This window comes from Hylobates moloch, unplaced genomic scaffold, assembly GCF_009828535.3.
Source record: "Hylobates moloch isolate HMO894 unplaced genomic scaffold, HMol_V3 SCAFFOLD_10, whole genome shotgun sequence".
Classification (NCBI taxonomy): Eukaryota; Metazoa; Chordata; class Mammalia; order Primates; family Hylobatidae; genus Hylobates; species Hylobates moloch.
The window spans coordinates 69,411,793-69,428,811 of record NW_026652285.1 but is presented as its reverse complement, the minus strand read 5'-3'; the positions used below and the strand labels follow the sequence as shown (position 1 = coordinate 69,428,811).

Sequence of the window (17,019 nt, the reverse complement as noted above, 5' to 3'; positions counted from 1 at the left end):
GCCTGGGCCATAGGTGTGGGCCGGAATTGGGGTGTGGATGAAATAAAGGGTTGGGACTCAGGCCCCAGATGGGACAGGGGCTAAGCCAGGAAACGCAGTGGGGACATTGTAGTCTCCCTTTGGCGGGAAAGATGATCTTGCTGGACTGACGAGTTGAAGACGCTCCAGCTTCTGGTAGTCTCCTGCCACCAGGAGAAGGCAGAAACTTGACTGTTTGAGCCGCCAAGGCCTGAGGTGGCTGGGACAGAAGCCACCAAATCCTCACATGGAGACAAGCTTTGAGGGATGGTGCCCAGTGGAAGTGCCACTGAGTCACAGTGAGATGGAGTTATCAGAGTGGAGTCCCACAGGGGAAGAGGAGTGAAGCCTTTTGGAGGAGGCGGAGAGCAGGCCAGAGGATCAGGGGTGTGTGGTGGGTGAGGGAAAAGTGCAGGTGGCTTGGGTGAGGGGCATTCTAGGAGAAGGGAAGGTTCTGGTGGCTGGGAGGCACTTAGAGAGGAGACTGAGGTGGTCATTGGGCCTGGTGATGTGGTAGAGGCCAGATCCTGAGGATGCTTGGTTTGAAGATCCAGGGAAGCTAACAGGGAGAGCATGGGACAGCATCTTCCATAGGCTCATGAGAGGACCGGGAGACTCCATCAGATGCCCTTTTGCCCACCTCACCTGGGGGGTCTGGACCAGAGAGCTAACCAAAGTCACCTTTGTCAAGATGTAGCCCCAGGAGGCTGAAGGAGACAGGAGGCACAAGCTGCAGCCAGGAGCAGGTGGGTTCAGAGGGCAGAGTGGGCGCTCGGTCCACAGCCCCTCCACCACCCCACACCCTGACTGCCCAATTCTCCTGCTACCCCTCACCCCAGGGTTTTACTGCCATTCTCTGTCTCCCTGGTCTCCCCATCCCAGGTCAACTCCAGGCTGCCTATGGCCCTGGGGTCGCATCCCAGCTCTGGTAGGAAGGATGCAGGGAAGGGGAAGTGCCTCACCTCTGCAGTTGTGAAAGCAGGTCCCAAGTCTCCTCCAGGCCTCTCAGGCACTCTCTACAAGCTGGAAATCAGACTGGGTTAGGGCAGTGAGGAAGGGGCCTAGAATCTCACAGGAGGCTGAGTGTATGTTTCTTTAGGGAAGACCACGGGGAATTAGACCCTGGAACCCACCCATCTGTGTCCAAAGCCACATGGCCCCAACGGTAATAGCAAGGCATGGAGGACAGGGCTTTGTCATTCACAAAGGGCTTCCACACACAGGCCCCCCACCCCCATAGTCCTCACAACTGCCCTGTGGGGAGAAGGACTGGGGTGGTCTCAAAGAGGAATCAGCCTTAGCAGAGTTGAACAGCTGTTCCCAGGGAGCGGGAGGCCCCCTCACCCCCCTCCGCATCCAGGCAGGCATTGGTCTCCCCAGGACACATACACTGCCCCCTGCTGGGTAACGTTCAGTCCCTGGCCCACCATGGCTTCATTCCGGCATGGAATCTGAGAAGGACCCAGTGTTCTGATTTCCTTCCTAGGAGCCCTCACCTCAGGCTTCTTCAACTGACTTCTTCAGAGTCACTTCCCTTCTGGACAGATGAGATCAAATTAACTCTAGTGTGCCCTGGCAGAGCCTTACCTCTCAGACTGTGGTTTTTCATCCTGCCTCTGGGCCTCCCCCACCACCCTACTGGACACTGGGAGACACGATGACGTGGGGAGACAAGATGACATGGGGAGACAAGATGACGCTGGGAGACAAGATGACGCTGGGAGACAAGATGACACTGGGAGACAAGAAATGGTGAGGAGCTAGGACCAGCTCTCCCTCTTCGCCCCCAGCCCAGCTGCAGCACGCTGCACTCACGAACGGCATGGCTCTCTCTGTCTTGCTCAGGGAGCTCTGTGTGCTTCCTCCCACTCATGTTTAAATGGATGATAAACTGCTTTTCTTCTTAGAAAAACAGGAAGAGGGGGCCGGGCGTGGTGGCTCACGCCTATAATCTGAGCACTTTGGGAGGCCGAGGCGGGTGGATCACCTGAGGTCAGGAGTTTGAGACCAGCCTGGCCATGGTGAAACCCCATCTGTACTAAAACTACAAAAATTAGCCAGGCGTGGTGGTGGGCGCCTGTAATCCCCAGCTACTCAGGATGCTAAGACAGGAGAATAGCTTGAACTCGGGAAGCAAAGGTTGCAGTGAGCCGATATCGCTCCATTTCACTGCAGCCTGCGCGACAGAGCGAGACTCCATCTCAAAAAATAAAATAAAATAAACACACACACACACACACACACACACACACACACAGAGGGATTTTCAATATGAGGTCCACCATGGACGCCATCAGTCCCTGTTCCTCTGCTCCAGGAACACCCAGGCTCAGGCCCACAGGCACCACTGAGCTGTCAAGTAGGATTCTGCTTCCCAGGACACCAGAGGAGATGCCAGGCCCCAGTGGGAGGCCCTCGGGGGCCCAGCACAGGCCCTGTATCACCCCACACAGAGGAGGCTGGGCCCCGAGCCACCAGCCCCAGGAAGGGGCTGATGAGCCAGGGCTCAGGGCCTGGCCGCGGACAGAGACCTCCCCTGTCTCATGACCGGTCCTGGCGCTGAGTCCACGGGTTTGATTTTGCCTTCACGCCTCCTGCGCTCCCCCACAGATGGACTGAGAGCTTGGGATGGAAATCCCTGTACACGATCTACCCCTACCAACCCCTGGCTGCCCTGCCTCTCCCTGGAATGATGATGTTCTGGTCTCTCCTGAGAGTTCCCATCGCAGAAGTCTCTCCACTGGATTTGGAAAAGTGGAACTAATAACAAAAAGAAAGGAGAGAATCAAGCTCTGTGGGTCCGGACTGGTGGCTCCTTACCTTTCTCTTCCCAGGTGATGGTGAGGATGGGTCGTCACAACAGAGGTAAGATAAGTAGGGTAGTAATAGGAAGAAGAACTTCAGGGCAAACACCAAGGTGAGGAAGATATCCAACACCCATGGTGTGGAGCTGGGGGCGCTTAGCGATGAGGCACTAAGTAATTTTAGAGGAAAGGGAAGATTCTTCATGTGAATAGGTGCATTGCTTTCAAGCAACTGAGCTCTGGGCATCCCCGTGGAGACTAGGGACTGGGGTCCAGGCCTGCATCACAGAGCTGGGGCGTTCACATCACAAAGGGCTCCTTTGTTGGGGAGGGGCAGTGGGAGGGGGAGGGGCAGTAGGAGGGGGAGGCTGAAGCACAGACCCTCCCCACCCCCCAAGCCCGGTATCCCTCCACCCTCCCACCTTCCAGATCCCTCCTTCCCACTAAGTTTTGTCAGTGATAGAACTCAGCCAATTTTCTATTCTTTCTCCCTGGAACACAGACATTACCTGGTTCCTTTTGTCTGTTGGAGACGGTGGCTTGAGGTTACCTACTTTATAGCCTTGAAAATCTGAAGTTGACTCTGAAATTTTGGCTATGTACCAGGGATTTTTATTCTCAGAATCTCGTTCGTCCTCAACTCCAGCTTTCCCACACGATGTTTTTGTCTTATATCAATCCAGAGACAAAATGTAAATTTCTTTTACTCTTAGTTTTGCAAATTTTGAATAGTAAATTTAAAAAAATTATTTCTATCTCTTTTTAAAATTTTTTTATTTTTGGGGGACGGAATCTCTCTCTGTTGCCCAGGCTGGAGTGCAGTGGCGTGATCTCGGCTCACTGCAAGTTCCGCCTCTTGGGTTCAAGCCATTCTCCTGCCTCAGCCTGCCCAGTAGCTGGGACTACAGGCATCTGCCGCCACCACGCCCGGCTAATTTCTTTTTGTATTTTTAGTAGAGACGGGGTTTCACAGTGTTAGCCAGGATGGTCTCAATCTCCTGACCTCATGATCCACCCGCCTCAGCCTCCCAAAGTGCTGGGATTACGGGTGTGAGCCACTGTGCCTGGCCTTCTATCTCACTTTCAATCAAAGGGACCTACCCACATACAATTAAGATTTTTTTATTTTTTTAAATTTTATTTGTGTACTTATGTATTTAAGTTCCAGAGTACATGTGCAGGACATGCAGTTTTCCTTTTTTTTTTTTTTGAAATGGAGTCTCACTCTGTTGCCAGGCTTGGAGTGCAGTGGTGCGATCTCGGCTCACTGCAACCTCTGCCTCCTGGGTTCAAGCAATTCTCCTCCCTCAGCCTCTCGAGTAACTGGGACTACAGGTGTGCGCAACCACGCCCAGCTACTTTTTGTATTTTTAGTTGAGATGGGGTTTCACCATGTTGGTCAGGATGGTCTCGATCTCTTGACCTCATGATCCACCCGCCTTGGCCTCCCAAACTGCTAGGATTACAGGCGTGAGCCATGGCGCCTGGCCGGATTACATTTAATATTGTTAAGATGGAAATACTTTCCAAAGCAGTTTGCAGGTTCAATGCAATCCTATTTAAATTCTAATGATGTTTTTTGCAGAAATCGAAAAACGTATCCTAACATTTATAAGGAGTGTTAAGGAAGTCCAAATAGCCTGAACAATCTGGAATAAGAAGAATAAAGTTGGACTCATGCTTCCTGATCTCAAAACTTACTTTAAGGCTATAGCAATCAAAACAGCGTGGTACACGGTGTGGCATAAAGACAGATATATATGTAATCCCAGCACTTTGGGAGGCCAAGGTGGGCAGATCACTCGAGGTCAGGAGTTTGAGACTAGCCTGGCCAACATGGTGAAACTCCATCTCTACTAAAAATACAAAAATTAGCTGGACATTGTGACACATGCCTCTAGTCTCAGCTACTCGGGAGGCTGAGGCAGAAGAATCGCTTAAATCCAGGAAGTGGAGGTTGCAGTGAGCCGAGATCGTGCCACTGCATTCCAGCCTGGGTGACAGAGTGAGACTCCGTCTCAAAAAAAAAAAAAAAAAGGAAGACAGATATCAGACATGTAAATCAAAAGAACAGAATAGAGAGCCCAGAAATAAACCCTTGCACATATGTTCAAATGGACGCCTTGGATATGTAATGTCAAGTGCACTCTTCGTTATCTAGTTTGAATTTTTATTTCTGAAGATATTTTTGCTGTATTTGGTCATCTTCCTTTTGTAGTATTCTTCTCTGCTGCATTCAAATTTTTTAAAGAACTATTTGTGTCATTCTTTAACATCAAAATTTATCTTGATATATAGCTTGTATTTTGTTTCTGCTTCTTTCTTTTTCTTTTAGATTTAAAACATATCATGGAAATTTACTCATTTTACATGGGTACCTCCATTGTATACATGAAGTATACATCTTTTTTTTTTTTTTTTTTTGAGACGGAGTCTCGCTCTGTCGCCCAGGCTGGAGTGCAGTGGCGCAATCTCGGCTCACTGCAAGCTCCGCCTCCCGGGTTCACGCCATTCTCCTGCCTCAGCCTCCGAGTAGCTGGGACTACAGGCGCCCGCCACCACGCCCGGCTAATTTTTTGTATTTTTAGTAGAGACGGGGTTTCACTGTGATCTTGATCTCCTGACCTCGTGATCCGCCCGCCTCGGCCTCCCAAAGTGCTGGGATTACAAGCGTGAGCCACCGCGCCCGGCCTGAAGTATACATCTTATTAAACTTCTGTTTTACAGAAATAAATTTTATATATAAAAAACTTCATGAATAACCTAAAGAAAAAGAGTAAAATGAGCATTCATGTTTTGATCACAGATTTTTTTTTTAAAAATGGAATGTGTCTTTGAAGCTCTGAACACAGCTACTTTTGTATTTATTTACTGAGCACTTAAGTTGGTTCTCTGATTCTAATCAACATTTTTCTGTCATTGCCTTTCTCTACATGGTTTTGTATCTCTCTGTTTGTTGACATTATGTCAGTAAAGATCTCTAGATCTCTTCTTCAAAGTCTTTAAATCATCACATATCTCTCTCCACCTTCCCTTTTTTCTAAAACTGCCTGTTTTCTTTTTCTCCTCAACTCAGATATTAAAGATGTTTCCTTACTTCTCTTTCTCTACATTGAATGATCTCCTTGATGCTTTTGGTGTGTACTTTTTTTTCTTCTTATAGACTGTGGTCAACAGATATCAAAATGTATTTTTGTGTCTTTTTCAAACATATATGTGTTTTACTTTTTTTTTATCTTGGTTACTCATCTCTGGGTTATGGCATATTTAGTAATAGCTTATTTTATCTTAGCATACAAAAATTGATATAAATAGTTTATTTATAAAAAACTGTATAGTTAGGCCAGGTGTGGTGGCTCATGCCTGTAATCCCAGCAATTTGGGAGGCCAAGGCAGGTAGATCATTTGAGTTCAGGAGTTCAAAACCAGCCTGACCAACATGGTGAACCCCATCTCTATTAAAAATACAAAATTAGCCAGGCATAATGGCACATGCCTATAATCCCAGCTACTTGGGACGCTGAGACAGGAGAATCACTTGAACCCAGGAAGCAGAAGTTGCAGTGAGCCGCAGAAGTGCATCGCACTTCAGCCTGAGCAACAAGAGTAAAATTCCATCTCAAAAAAAAAAAAAAACTGTATGGTTATAATATCACTTTACCTGCCATATATACCATAAAATTGTTCTTCATATTATTTATCTGAGATTATAATTTCATATGAATGCTTTCAAACTATGTTCAGTTGAAACTGAGAGGACCATAGTTTATAGATTTGTTTCTTTGATATGCCATAACATAATATCTGTTTAAACAATTATTAAATATTTACTCTTAAAAATACTTGACTTACTAGTTCTGTACATTTCTGCAGATATAAGAAATGCCTAGAAATGACAATAAATATGTTAAATGTATTTGGAAATGAAGACATGGAGACTTAAATACAGATCAACTGAAAATGGATATTCTGTTTAAGAAGCTAAAACAGAAGGTAATTTTAAAAAATAATTATTTTATCTTAAGGTCTAGATTACACGTGCGAGATGTGCAGGTTTGTTATATAGGTAAATGTATGCCATAATGGTTTGCTTCACCTATCAATCCATCACCTAGGTATTAAGCCCTGCAGGCATTAGCTATTAATCTTGATGCTCACCCTCCTGACCCCAACAGGCTGGGCTTGGTACCCCTCCCTGGCTTCAGAAAGAAGCCAAACAAGGAGCTTTCTTCTGCAGAATGAAAGCTTTTTTTCCAGAAGCACTGCTGACTGTTTGGTGGTTGCCATTTGTGGCAGTGAGCCTTTTGTCCATTCTGAGGTTGGATTGGTTTCTCCTTTTGGCCCTGCCCTGCCCTACAGACCGTAAAGGAGAACAACAAGAGGCCCCCAGCAAACATCCACAGATGGCCCTGGACATCAGCCACATTCTGAGAAACATGTCATGTTCTGGGAGAGCTAAGGCATCAAGTAAGGTCTATGGGGCTGGAGGATCCCAGGGCAGGTGGGGCAATCCAGACCATGGTGGCTTCCCATGGGAATTGGGAGGTCCCAAGGCATAGTCAGGGGTTCCACAGGAGGAGTCACAGAGCTGCCAAGGGCTCTCCTGGCCCAGGGAGTAGTCAACACCGTGGACTGAATGAACACCTACTGGGCTCCAAGCCCTGGGCCAGGCTGGGGCATGTGGGGCCAGGAGGCTCAGAGTAGGAGGCAGAGAGAGAAGTGTGCTCAGAGGGCACCCATATCTGGATGTAATGTGGTCCTGAGATTCTGGCTGGGAAGTGCTTCCAGGATTCCATGTGTTACGCAGCTTCTTCCTCTCCCCAGCCTCACCCTGCAGGAATTCTAGTGACTATATTGCCACCATCTTGGAGCTCCGTGCCCTCATAGTGTAACGGCACCAGCAGATCTGCCTGTGCACTGACTTCCTGTACTACCTCACTCCAGAGGGGTGATGCTTCTGCAGGGCCTATGACCTGGTGCACAACTTTAGACACCATCATCCTGGAGCAGCACTGCACCCTCACTAGCCAGGGATTTGATGACTTCCTCAAGGCCAAGGCTACATTCAAGACTTTGGACTTCAGTGATACACTTGTGCTGGGCAAGGTGGGCCTCTCTGGGATCTTAATTCAGGAGGCAGAATGCAGCTTGAGATCAAGTGTCTGATCAAAGAACTTGAACTTGATCTGGAAGGCTCTGGGGAGCCATGGAAAGTGCTGGATAAAGGATAGACAGTGAGCCACGTTTTAGAGATGACTGTAAGAGGCTGCCTGGAAGGGGTGAACAAGAGCCAGGAGACCAGGGAGGGAGCTTGTGGGGCAGGTTTGGAGATGGCAAGGGAGGGATCCTGCTTGGATGAAAAGTCTTCAGGAACCGTCTCAGGTTACATTCAGGTGTCCTCAGAGCTAGTGTGTTCAGAGGTCTTGTCTCCAGGATGAAAATGGGAAGGAGTTGTCAGATAAGGACATATAAATGGAGGCTGGCATCTTCATGAGTGTCAGTGGTGGTCCTGGTGTGGACTACTGTGAGAACAGGGGTCTCTCCATTTAGAGGCATTGTAGATGGACCCTATATCACTCCATTCTGCCCTTCCTTTCCCTCTTCCCATTCTCCCGAGGGCCTCAGTGCATGGGCGCTGTCCATCCTCTGGTGCTGAAGCAACCAAGCGACCCAAACCTGCCTGGCTGCCTCTTAGGATATGACAGCACAGCCAGTGCCCTCTCCTGGATCCTGTGCAACTTCACAAGACACCCAGACACTGGGAGTGCTCCCAGCATGTGCTGCAAGAGTCCTGAGGGACCACAATCCTGAAGACATTGAATGGTGGGTGCAGCGCCTCATAGCTGTTCCCCAGCCCCTCTAATTGGCGCTGCTCCACGTGCTGAAGGGGGATAACGTTTCTGCCATTATTGCCTAGTAGGAAAAGGAGTGTGGAGCCCAGAAGCAGGGCCTGGTACCCAGCCTGCCTAGCAAGGGGGAGAATTTGTAGGCTTTGTGGACAGAAAGATCTGGGAGTCCATATCTATCACCCACTAACTTGATATGAGACATTAGTAAAATCAGTTTTCTGAACTACATTTCTGCATGTGTAAATTGAGGGGAATTTCTTCTACCCCACGAGGCTGCTTGGAGAATTAGTGACAGTGTATGTAGAGCAGGTGCCACCCAGCAGGCATTTGGTGTCCAGACCACTCCTCTTCCCCCTTCATTTTCTGCCTAAATTTGCATTCTGTTCCCAAGAACTTCACTCCCCTTAATTAAGCTCTTCCCTCTGATTCCCGCCTTATCATCTATTCCGTGGATTCACTGGGATCTAAGTGGGTAACAGTCATGTATGCATGTATATATGTGTACATATGCACTGTGTTGGTCTTGGAGTGTGGTGTGTGAATGTGTGTGTGTGTGTGTGTGTGTTGGAGTCACTGAGTGACTGAAACTCTCCACACCAGGCTGTGTTTCTGCTCATTGCTGGGGGCGCTGTCAGGGGCCCTGCCCTCAACCCCAGGTCTGACCCTTGCAGTGCAGGCAGGACATTCTGGAGGAATCATGTCCTTGAAAGGAGCCCCGAGGAGTGACTTGTGGGTATTGGTGGATAAATACCCCGGCTCCTTTTCTCTGGCTGGGATGACTCTGAGGCACATGTTCTGTGCTGTCTCTTGGAGGTAACAGGCTGGGCTGAGACCTGGCTGCTACAGTGAAAACTTTCTTGATGAAGTTTCCTTTAACTGCTGCATTCCTTTCCTGTCTCATTTCCCCACTCCTCTACAGATGTTTCCTGGGATTAACACCCTAAGGAAGAACTGGCAGTAGAATTACTGTCCTAGAGTCATCTCCAAATAAAATTTTTGTATTTGAATCTTTGCCTCAGGATCTACTTCAAGGAAACTCAAAGTAAGACACACATTTTTCTGTCGGCTCTTCCAATTCCCATAGACCTGTCGTTGTGCTGTTTTTACCAAAAAGGAACGTGAAGATCAGAGAGGGAAAGTCGCTTGCCCAACGTCACCCAGCTGAACAGTGGTGGAGTTCAACTTTGACCATGGGTTGTCTGGCCCCAAGGTGGAAGCTTGCTCCTCTCCCATGAGTCTCCTCCCTTATCAGGGTCAAATGAATGAATGGAGGATGTTAAAAGTAGACAGGGTCTCTGATGCCTGTGCCAGAGGAACCCAAGCTCATGGCTGGTGCCTGTGTTCTCATTCTTACCTCATTAAGAGTAATGATGAAAAACATGCTCAGTGCTGACCGTGTGCCTGGGGGTGCTGTTGTAGGCACTCTGTTTACTTTCATTCATTTAATTTTCACAATAACCTTGTTTTTACTTTTAGTTTTTAGGTGAAAAACCTGGAGCAAAGAGCAATACAGGAAGTTTCCAAAATTCACCCTGCTGGTCCAGGTTTGAACCAAGCAGTCTGCACCTGGAGTCCTTGTTTGTAACCATGGCACCGTGGCTTCTCACACATCTCATAGTGGAGTTCCACCATGTGTCAGGCATGGCACTGAGCAGTTTCTTTTAAAAACATAATTTGTAATTATATAGATTACTAATTCTACCTCAGAATGCCACACAGCCTTCATGTGATCAAAGGAAACAATTGGTAAGTGGAAGCATTGACAACAAACATTCTTTTTTCCATTCCCCCTTCATTCCAACAGTTGGGACAGTGTTTTCTCTGTGCCTATGGAAACCTCAGCTCCTGTGCCAAGGAGCCTGGTCCCTCTGGGGAATGTGGCAGTCAGGTGCTGGCAGGGACCTGTAAGCAGCTGAAGGGTCATAAGAAGGAGCTGTTTACAAAGGTGTGGGCAGGGCCAAGGGAACCGAGGAGGGATGGCGCAGGGCCCTGGGGTTAGCATCATCTGGGAACTGTCATCATCCCCCAGGCTGGTGGGACCACAGAGAAGCTGTTTCAGGAACTCATAGGGAGAATCTGCAGCTGAAAGAGGAGGCCAGAGGAGACATCACTCCCTGTGCCCTTTGACTGCATCCAGATGCCCCCACTGACCACACTACCATCTCCTTATTAGATTGGAGAGGCTGCATGGAGGGGTTCTAAGCCTCCTACTGTGGCTTACCTCCAACAGTGAGTCAGCACTGGCTCCCCTAACTCCACAGGCCAGAGTCCACTTAGCTCCTCTATCCAGCATGGTCCCCTTTCTCCCTACAGGCCCCTCTGCTGAGAAGCAGCAGAATCCTGTTTCTCCCTACAGGCCCCTCTGCTCCTTATGAGTGGTGTTTTGTGAGTCTCCTCCCTTGGTTTTGGATGAGAAACACCCTTTCCCTCTCTACAGGGATTGTTTGTCTGGACCCCAACCCGAGTTTTCCCCTGGTGGGGCCATGGGCAGGTGGGGGTGGTGGAACCAACTCTTTAGAACCAGCAATGCCAAACAGATCCCACTCAGGGGAAGTTCTTGCTAACTGTCATGGGTCCTCTGGAATTTTCTGAAGGATTCCTGTTTTTATTTTCCTCCTAACCAGCTCATGTGATCTCCTGGGATCTCTACTTAAGATGCAGGCAGGCCGGCCAGCTGGTCTGGCCCTGGACGTGCCTTCAGGGGCTGGTTATTCTTCATGACCTGTGTTGTGGTGAGTGGTAAGCAGCACTTGCTTCTAGCTTCACTGTTGGGCCAGATTTCACCCCCACCGTCTTCAGTGTGGCTGCTTCCTGCTCCCTCCATGGACCCTGCGCGGAATTGCCCCATGTTTCTGTTTGGGCACCAATGAGGAAGGAAGCATGAAGGACGCACAGGTCAGGTCATTCTGTTGCCCACCTCGTGCTGGGTCTTTACTCCTGGGATGGCTTCAGGGGCAACTCCTTTTCCATGCCCCCGCCCCGCACCCCCGCCACATCTCTCAGGTTTCTGCTCAAAAGTCACCTCTTGGAGGGGTCTCTCCCTCTCACAGTGTTTGGAACAGCTCCCTCAATTTCTTTCTAGCTCATGTCACTCTGCTAATGTCTTTCATTACCACCACCATCTGACCTGGTCTTACGACCTGTTAGCTTCCTTCATCAGACATGAGCACCAGGATGGCAGGGGCCTCATCTGTCTTGTTCCTCCTGTGGCCTGGGTCCTAGCACCATGTCTGGTACAGTGTAGGTGCTCAAGGGAAGTTTACTGTTGAAGAACTGTCTACCTGGGAGAGGTTACTGTTAGTCTAAGCTGCACTATTTGGTAAACCCCTTGCTATTTTGCAGATCCTGGTCAGAGTAAAACATTCCATGGGAACTTGCGCTGTGAGAAACATCCTAACCACCTGACTGCAGAAATATCCTTATCACATTCTGCTGGGCAAAGGCCCAAAAGCCTGACTGCAGGAACATCCTTATCATCTTCTACTGGGCAGCAAGCTATGCTACCCAGAGCCCTCCCTCCCAGGCCTATGATTACCCCAGCCTGTGAGCGGCAGCGGGCCCTGACACTAAGGTGGTTTCCTCCTCCGCAGGGTTTTGCTAGTAATAAACCTGTGTTGCTGTTGAAGCTGCCAACTCTCTCTCTGTGTGTGTCTTTCTTTATCTCTTGTCTTGCCTTCAAAACCTTACAATAACTCCACCTCTCCATTTTACCATGGAGGAAATGGGACTCAAGGAGAGCAAGTAACTTGCCCAGAATTACGCAGCCAGTGAGTCACAGAGCCTGAACTTGAACTCAGTTCAGCTGAATCCAGAACTCCTGTCTTCCTGAGAGTCCAGGAAATGAAAGGTGGAACTGCAGCTAGTGGGCAGCCCACATGCTTGTTCTAGGAAACCTCAGGCAGGCTCCTGGGAACTGTGTCTTCATGGGCACAAAATAAGAACTGCTGCTCACCTGTGCTGTACATAATATTTTTTTTTTTGAGATGGTGTCTCGCTCTGTTGTCCAGGCTGGAGTGCAGGGGTGTGATCTCAGCTCACTGCAACCTCTGCCTCCCTGGTTCAAGCAATTCTCCTGCCTCAGCCTCCCAATTAGCTGGGACTACAGGCGTACACCCAGCTAATTTTTGTACTTACAGTTGAGACGAATTTTCACCATGTCAGCCAGGCTAGTCTTGAACTCCTGACCTAAAGTGTTCCACCTGTCTTGGCCTCCCAAAATGCTGGGATTATGGGTGTGAGCCACTGCACCCAGCCTCAGATCCTCATTTCAAAGTTTTTTTTGTTTGTTTGGTTTTTTTTTTTCTTTTTTCTTTTTTTTTTTTTTTTTTGGAGATGAAGTCTCACTCTTGTCGCCCAGGCTGGAGAGCAAAGGCACGATCTCTCGATCACTGCTCACTGCAACCTCCACCTCCCGGCTTCAAGTGATTCTCCTGCCTCAGCCTCCTGAGTAGCTGGGATAATAGGCACCTGCCACCACACTCAGCTAATTTTTGTATTTTTAGTAGAGATGGGGTTTTACCATGTTGGCCAGGCTGGTCTTGAACTCCTGACCTCAGGTGATCCATCCGCCTCGGCCTCCCAAAGTGCTAGGATTACTGGCGTAAGCCACTGCACCTGGTCCAAATTAACTTTTAACAAGCAAGAGAAATATATACAGCTGCCACAGTGTAATAAATTTAAAAATGAAATTCATCAGTTTGAGACAATTGGCCAGTTTCTGCATAGTTTGTAATGTGCAGAAACTGGATGATGCATCTCTGATACATCTCCTTGGAATGAATATTATCTTTTCAATTATTATGGTTCTAATAAGGGACTCCTCATGGTTGCTTTGGACATCCCACTTAAGATGAAGATAGTTCTTCTTCCAGTGTGATCAGCAGTACTAATTCAATATATAATTACCATGCTTCTCATGGCTATTTCTTACAGACCAATAATTTTCTAGAAGATACTAAACAGCTTGAATCTCACTCCTGGAACACAAGCCCCAGCTATATGGATGGCAAACATTTATCCTGTTTACATGGTAAGTCATAGGAACACATGATTTTCTCACTAGGACATTAAGATCTTTGGAGGACTCTTGCAGCCTGTCCCTTGCAGCTTTCTCTCTCCACCTTCCTAGGGCACCATCCCCTCTCCAGAGCTGGCATGGAGCCCAGGTGGAAGGTGGCATTTCTGCTCAGCAAGCGACTAAGAGAAGCCTGCCATTGGCAACAGAAAGTTCTAATGAGAGCCCAGGTTTTTAGACAGCCAGTCTCCGTATTTCTTCTGACTGTGGTAGAAAATAAGGCAAGGAAAAAGGAGTCTTTATAAAAACAGTGTATTTCTGTGATAGATTTCCAAGGGGAAAAAAAATCAGAACTACATTAGAAATGTTAGCAGGCAAGAGGGAAGACCTGTCTCCAAGGACCAGCTGAAATTCTAAATTAACTTCCTCTTCCATGCCCGAGTGAATTTAAAATAGATATATAAATGTCAGTTGTATTTATATTCTTCAATAAAGGATAAGTATATACACAAAATAAAATTTAAAATACTATTGAATAATTTGAATACCACTATGAAGTAAGACATAATAGGTTATCAAAGCAAGAGAAGCTTGGACTCTCTCCTAAAGTAAATAAAGGTGGTTGCAGAGAAAAGGATCTCTAATGAAATAGGAGAAAGTCACGGCCCTTGAGCAGAAAGTGAAAGACCGTCATTTAAGAATGTCCTGCCAGCTAAAGCTTTCATAAAACAGCTTTATGCATCCTTTCAATTAAATGCTCTGCGTGGCTGTGTGGAGGAGATATTATTAGGATGGGCTGAACTCCTAAAATGATGAAATTGAGTTTACTGTAAATTTATGGAGAAAAAGGAAATAAAAATATGCTCCTGTAAGTTATCTGGGAAAGAGAACTTTAAAATCAAGACTAAGAGAAGTTCTTAACTTCCTTGCATCTATTTGTTTAAGCGCTCTTGTAGAGGTAGGTATTAACACACACTATGTTAAACACCTTGCACAAAAACACCGCATCAGGAGAAACAAGGTCTGCATATTCTCTGTCAGCCAATGGAAAGGAGTGGAGTAAACCAATGATTACTTAACAAACATGTTTTAAAACAGCAAACTATCATACACAATGTGGAGTATATAGTCTGTTCAGTATTATGAAATGGTTTTATTTTGTTTATTTTGAAAATACTTGACATTTTAAGCAACTTCCTAATAAGACAGTACATTTAAAAGCCCAGAACAGGCCGGGCGCGGTGGCTCACGCTTGCAATCCCAGCACTTTGGGAGGCCAAGGCGGGCGGATCACGAGGTCAGGAGATCGAGAACACGGTGAAACCCCGTCTCTACTAAAAATACAAAAAATTAGCCGGGCATGGTGGCGGGCACCTGTAGTCCCAGCTACTCGGAGAGGCTGAGGCAGGAGAATGGCATGAACCCGGGAGGCGGAGCTTGCAGTGAGCCGAGATTGCGCCACTGCACTCCAGCCTGGGTGACAGAGCGAGACTCTGTCTCAAAAAAAAAAAAAAAAAAAAAAAAAGCCCAGAACAAAACACTCATGGAATGATCATCTTCTCTAGGAGCATGGAAACCCAGCCTTTCTGGTTTATTTATAGCCTTCCACTAATGAAACCTTTACAATTTTGTTAGGTCTAATTCAAAGACCAAGAAAAATTGGATGGAAAACAAAGGGAGCAAGTTTTGTGTCTTTTTTAATGTGTTTTCAACAGCCAGAACATAGCCCTTGAAAATAAACTTCAATAAAGAAGTATAATTTTATAATACAGAAATGGAAAAGCCCCTTAAATACCTAATTCCAGATTTTCCTTGTCATAAAGTCAGTGTTCTTGATACACACAATTTCCCATACAAATTTCAGTTTCTTATTTACAATCCCTTTATATTTATTGATGAAGTTACCTCCCGACGTGGTTAAAAATACATTACTCTGTAACTATGATTTTTCTGTGATAAAAGTAAGATGCAGGACAAGTCAGCTATTATGGTGGGATATATAAAGCAGTGCTGGGAATGGAGTCCTCCACAAAAAAATCACCGGGGCAGAGCATGCTCTTCAGTCCTGGAATTTCTTACATGAGATTGTTGATTCCAAGTTGTTACAGTGGCTTCCAGGAGCCACTATACCCTTGACTATAGCAATGTTTCTTCCAAAACAGAAATATATGAATCAGGGGCTCAGGGGTCACTGTGGGAGGAAGACCCTTCATTATTGTGCATAATTTACAAAATCGTCACTCCTGTTCCTACAGCCTCAGTCTCCACTGGGTTTCAGGTACAAAGAAGGCTCCTTCTCAAAACCTCCCTTGTTTGCCCCGTAACTTTTAGCACTGGGGCCATCGCACATGGGTCATGAGAGAAGGTTCTGAACCATGGAACGTGGGCAGAAGTGGCAGAAGCCAGTGCTAGGCCAGGCCCTTTCCACTTTCTGCATCATCTCCCATCCCTCTTCCGCCTATAGAGACAGCTGTGGAACCCTCGGGAGGCCGGTCAGATCCAGACTGGATGAGCAGTGAGCCAGGGAAGACATGAGGCCACTGAGACCCCAGGCTCGTTCTATTTCCACAGCCAGTATGATCTACCCTCACTAAGACAACACCAGGCACAGAAATGGTTCCAGGGGGCTACAGATTGAGACGGTCGCCGGCCACTGTGCTGTTCTCAGTACTTCGGGGCCGACAGAACAAAGGAGCTAATAGGGGTCCCAGTGACCATGAGGGAACGAAGTTGCTGCTGCCCCGAGGGAAGAGAGGAAGGTCTCCCGTGCCCAGAGTCCCCGTGGGGGTGTTCCTAGCATGCTGCGTTAGGATAAAAGCCAAGAGAGGATCGGATCACGCAAACCGCAGGCCGGAGGTACCCCTCAAAAGGGAGCAATTGCTGAGGAATGGAGAATCCAGCAGCTGCGGTGCTCGCTGGGGGCCCAGGAGCAGCGTGGGACACTGGCTGCAGGAGGCTGTGGGTTCCAGGGGCGGCCATGCAACCCATACCAGACACAAAGGCAACAGAAGTTGAGCATGTTCCCTTCCCACGCTCGTGTGCATGCATTCATTTCATCAGCCGTCTTCTGCTTTTGTCTCTTCTCGCCCACCGTCTATTTTGTGCGGTGCACTGGAGCTCACCGGTGACGCAGCTGAGGCAGTGGGTGTGGGGAGTCAGGTGCGCCTGCACCTTAGCAGGCAGGAACGCTGCTGGGAAGGAGATGCGGGGAGGGGTCGGGTTCTCTCTGTGTGAGCAAATGCTTGCTTCAAAGGGTTGATGCCTTGAGTGAAACGGGAACCTATTTTGGCACCATGATAGTTGTGTCGGTGTGTGAGCATAGAAAGAAGGTGTG

General features: G+C 47.7%; 1 protein-coding gene and 1 long non-coding RNA gene across 10 annotated transcripts; one reads left to right on the top strand and one right to left on the bottom strand.

Moving 5' to 3' along the window:
• Positions 1-594: 594 nt before the first annotated feature.
• LOC131384446 (putative spermatogenesis-associated protein 31C1) lies at positions 595-3,027 on the bottom strand. The gene is made up of 4 exons (XM_058445613.1): positions 2,839-3,027; positions 1,606-1,753; positions 981-1,041; positions 595-725 (listed from the first exon to the last, which is right to left on the bottom strand). Exons 1-4 carry the CDS (start codon positions 3,025-3,027, stop codon positions 686-688), a joined length of 438 nt encoding a protein of 145 aa, XP_058301596.1. The 3' UTR covers positions 595-685.
• On the top strand, positions 672-12,321 carry LOC116475297 (uncharacterized). 9 transcript variants are annotated; one of them, XR_009215296.1, is made up of 11 exons: positions 672-764; positions 1,505-1,770; positions 2,629-3,514; positions 6,696-6,815; positions 7,182-7,289; positions 7,647-7,928; positions 9,272-9,400; positions 9,591-9,713; positions 10,148-10,417; positions 11,296-11,403; positions 12,014-12,321. It is a non-coding gene; the product is annotated as an uncharacterized LOC116475297 (long non-coding RNA). The 9 variants fall into 9 exon arrangements; XR_009215292.1 differs by lacking the exon at positions 7,182-7,289 and adding an exon at positions 4,408-4,611; XR_009215293.1 differs by lacking the exon at positions 7,182-7,289 and having other exon boundaries at positions 12,014-12,320.
• The last annotated feature ends 4,698 nt before the right edge of the window (positions 12,322-17,019 follow it).

What these genes read in the sequence shown, in the direction of transcription:
- LOC131384446 (XM_058445613.1), bottom strand. Translation starts at nt 3,027, where the DNA reads ATGAAGAATCTTCCCTTTCCTCTAAAATTACTTAGTGCCTCATCGCTA. An exon ending in CATCACCTGGGAAGAGAAAG is followed by an intron (nt 1,754 to 2,838) that starts GTAAGGAGCCAC and finishes CTTGTCTCCCAG; the next exon opens with TGTCATCTTGTCTCCCAGCG. An exon ending in GAAAAACCACAGTCTGAGAG is followed by an intron (nt 1,042 to 1,605) that starts GTAAGGCTCTGC and finishes TCTGATTTCCAG; the next exon opens with CTTGTAGAGAGTGCCTGAGA.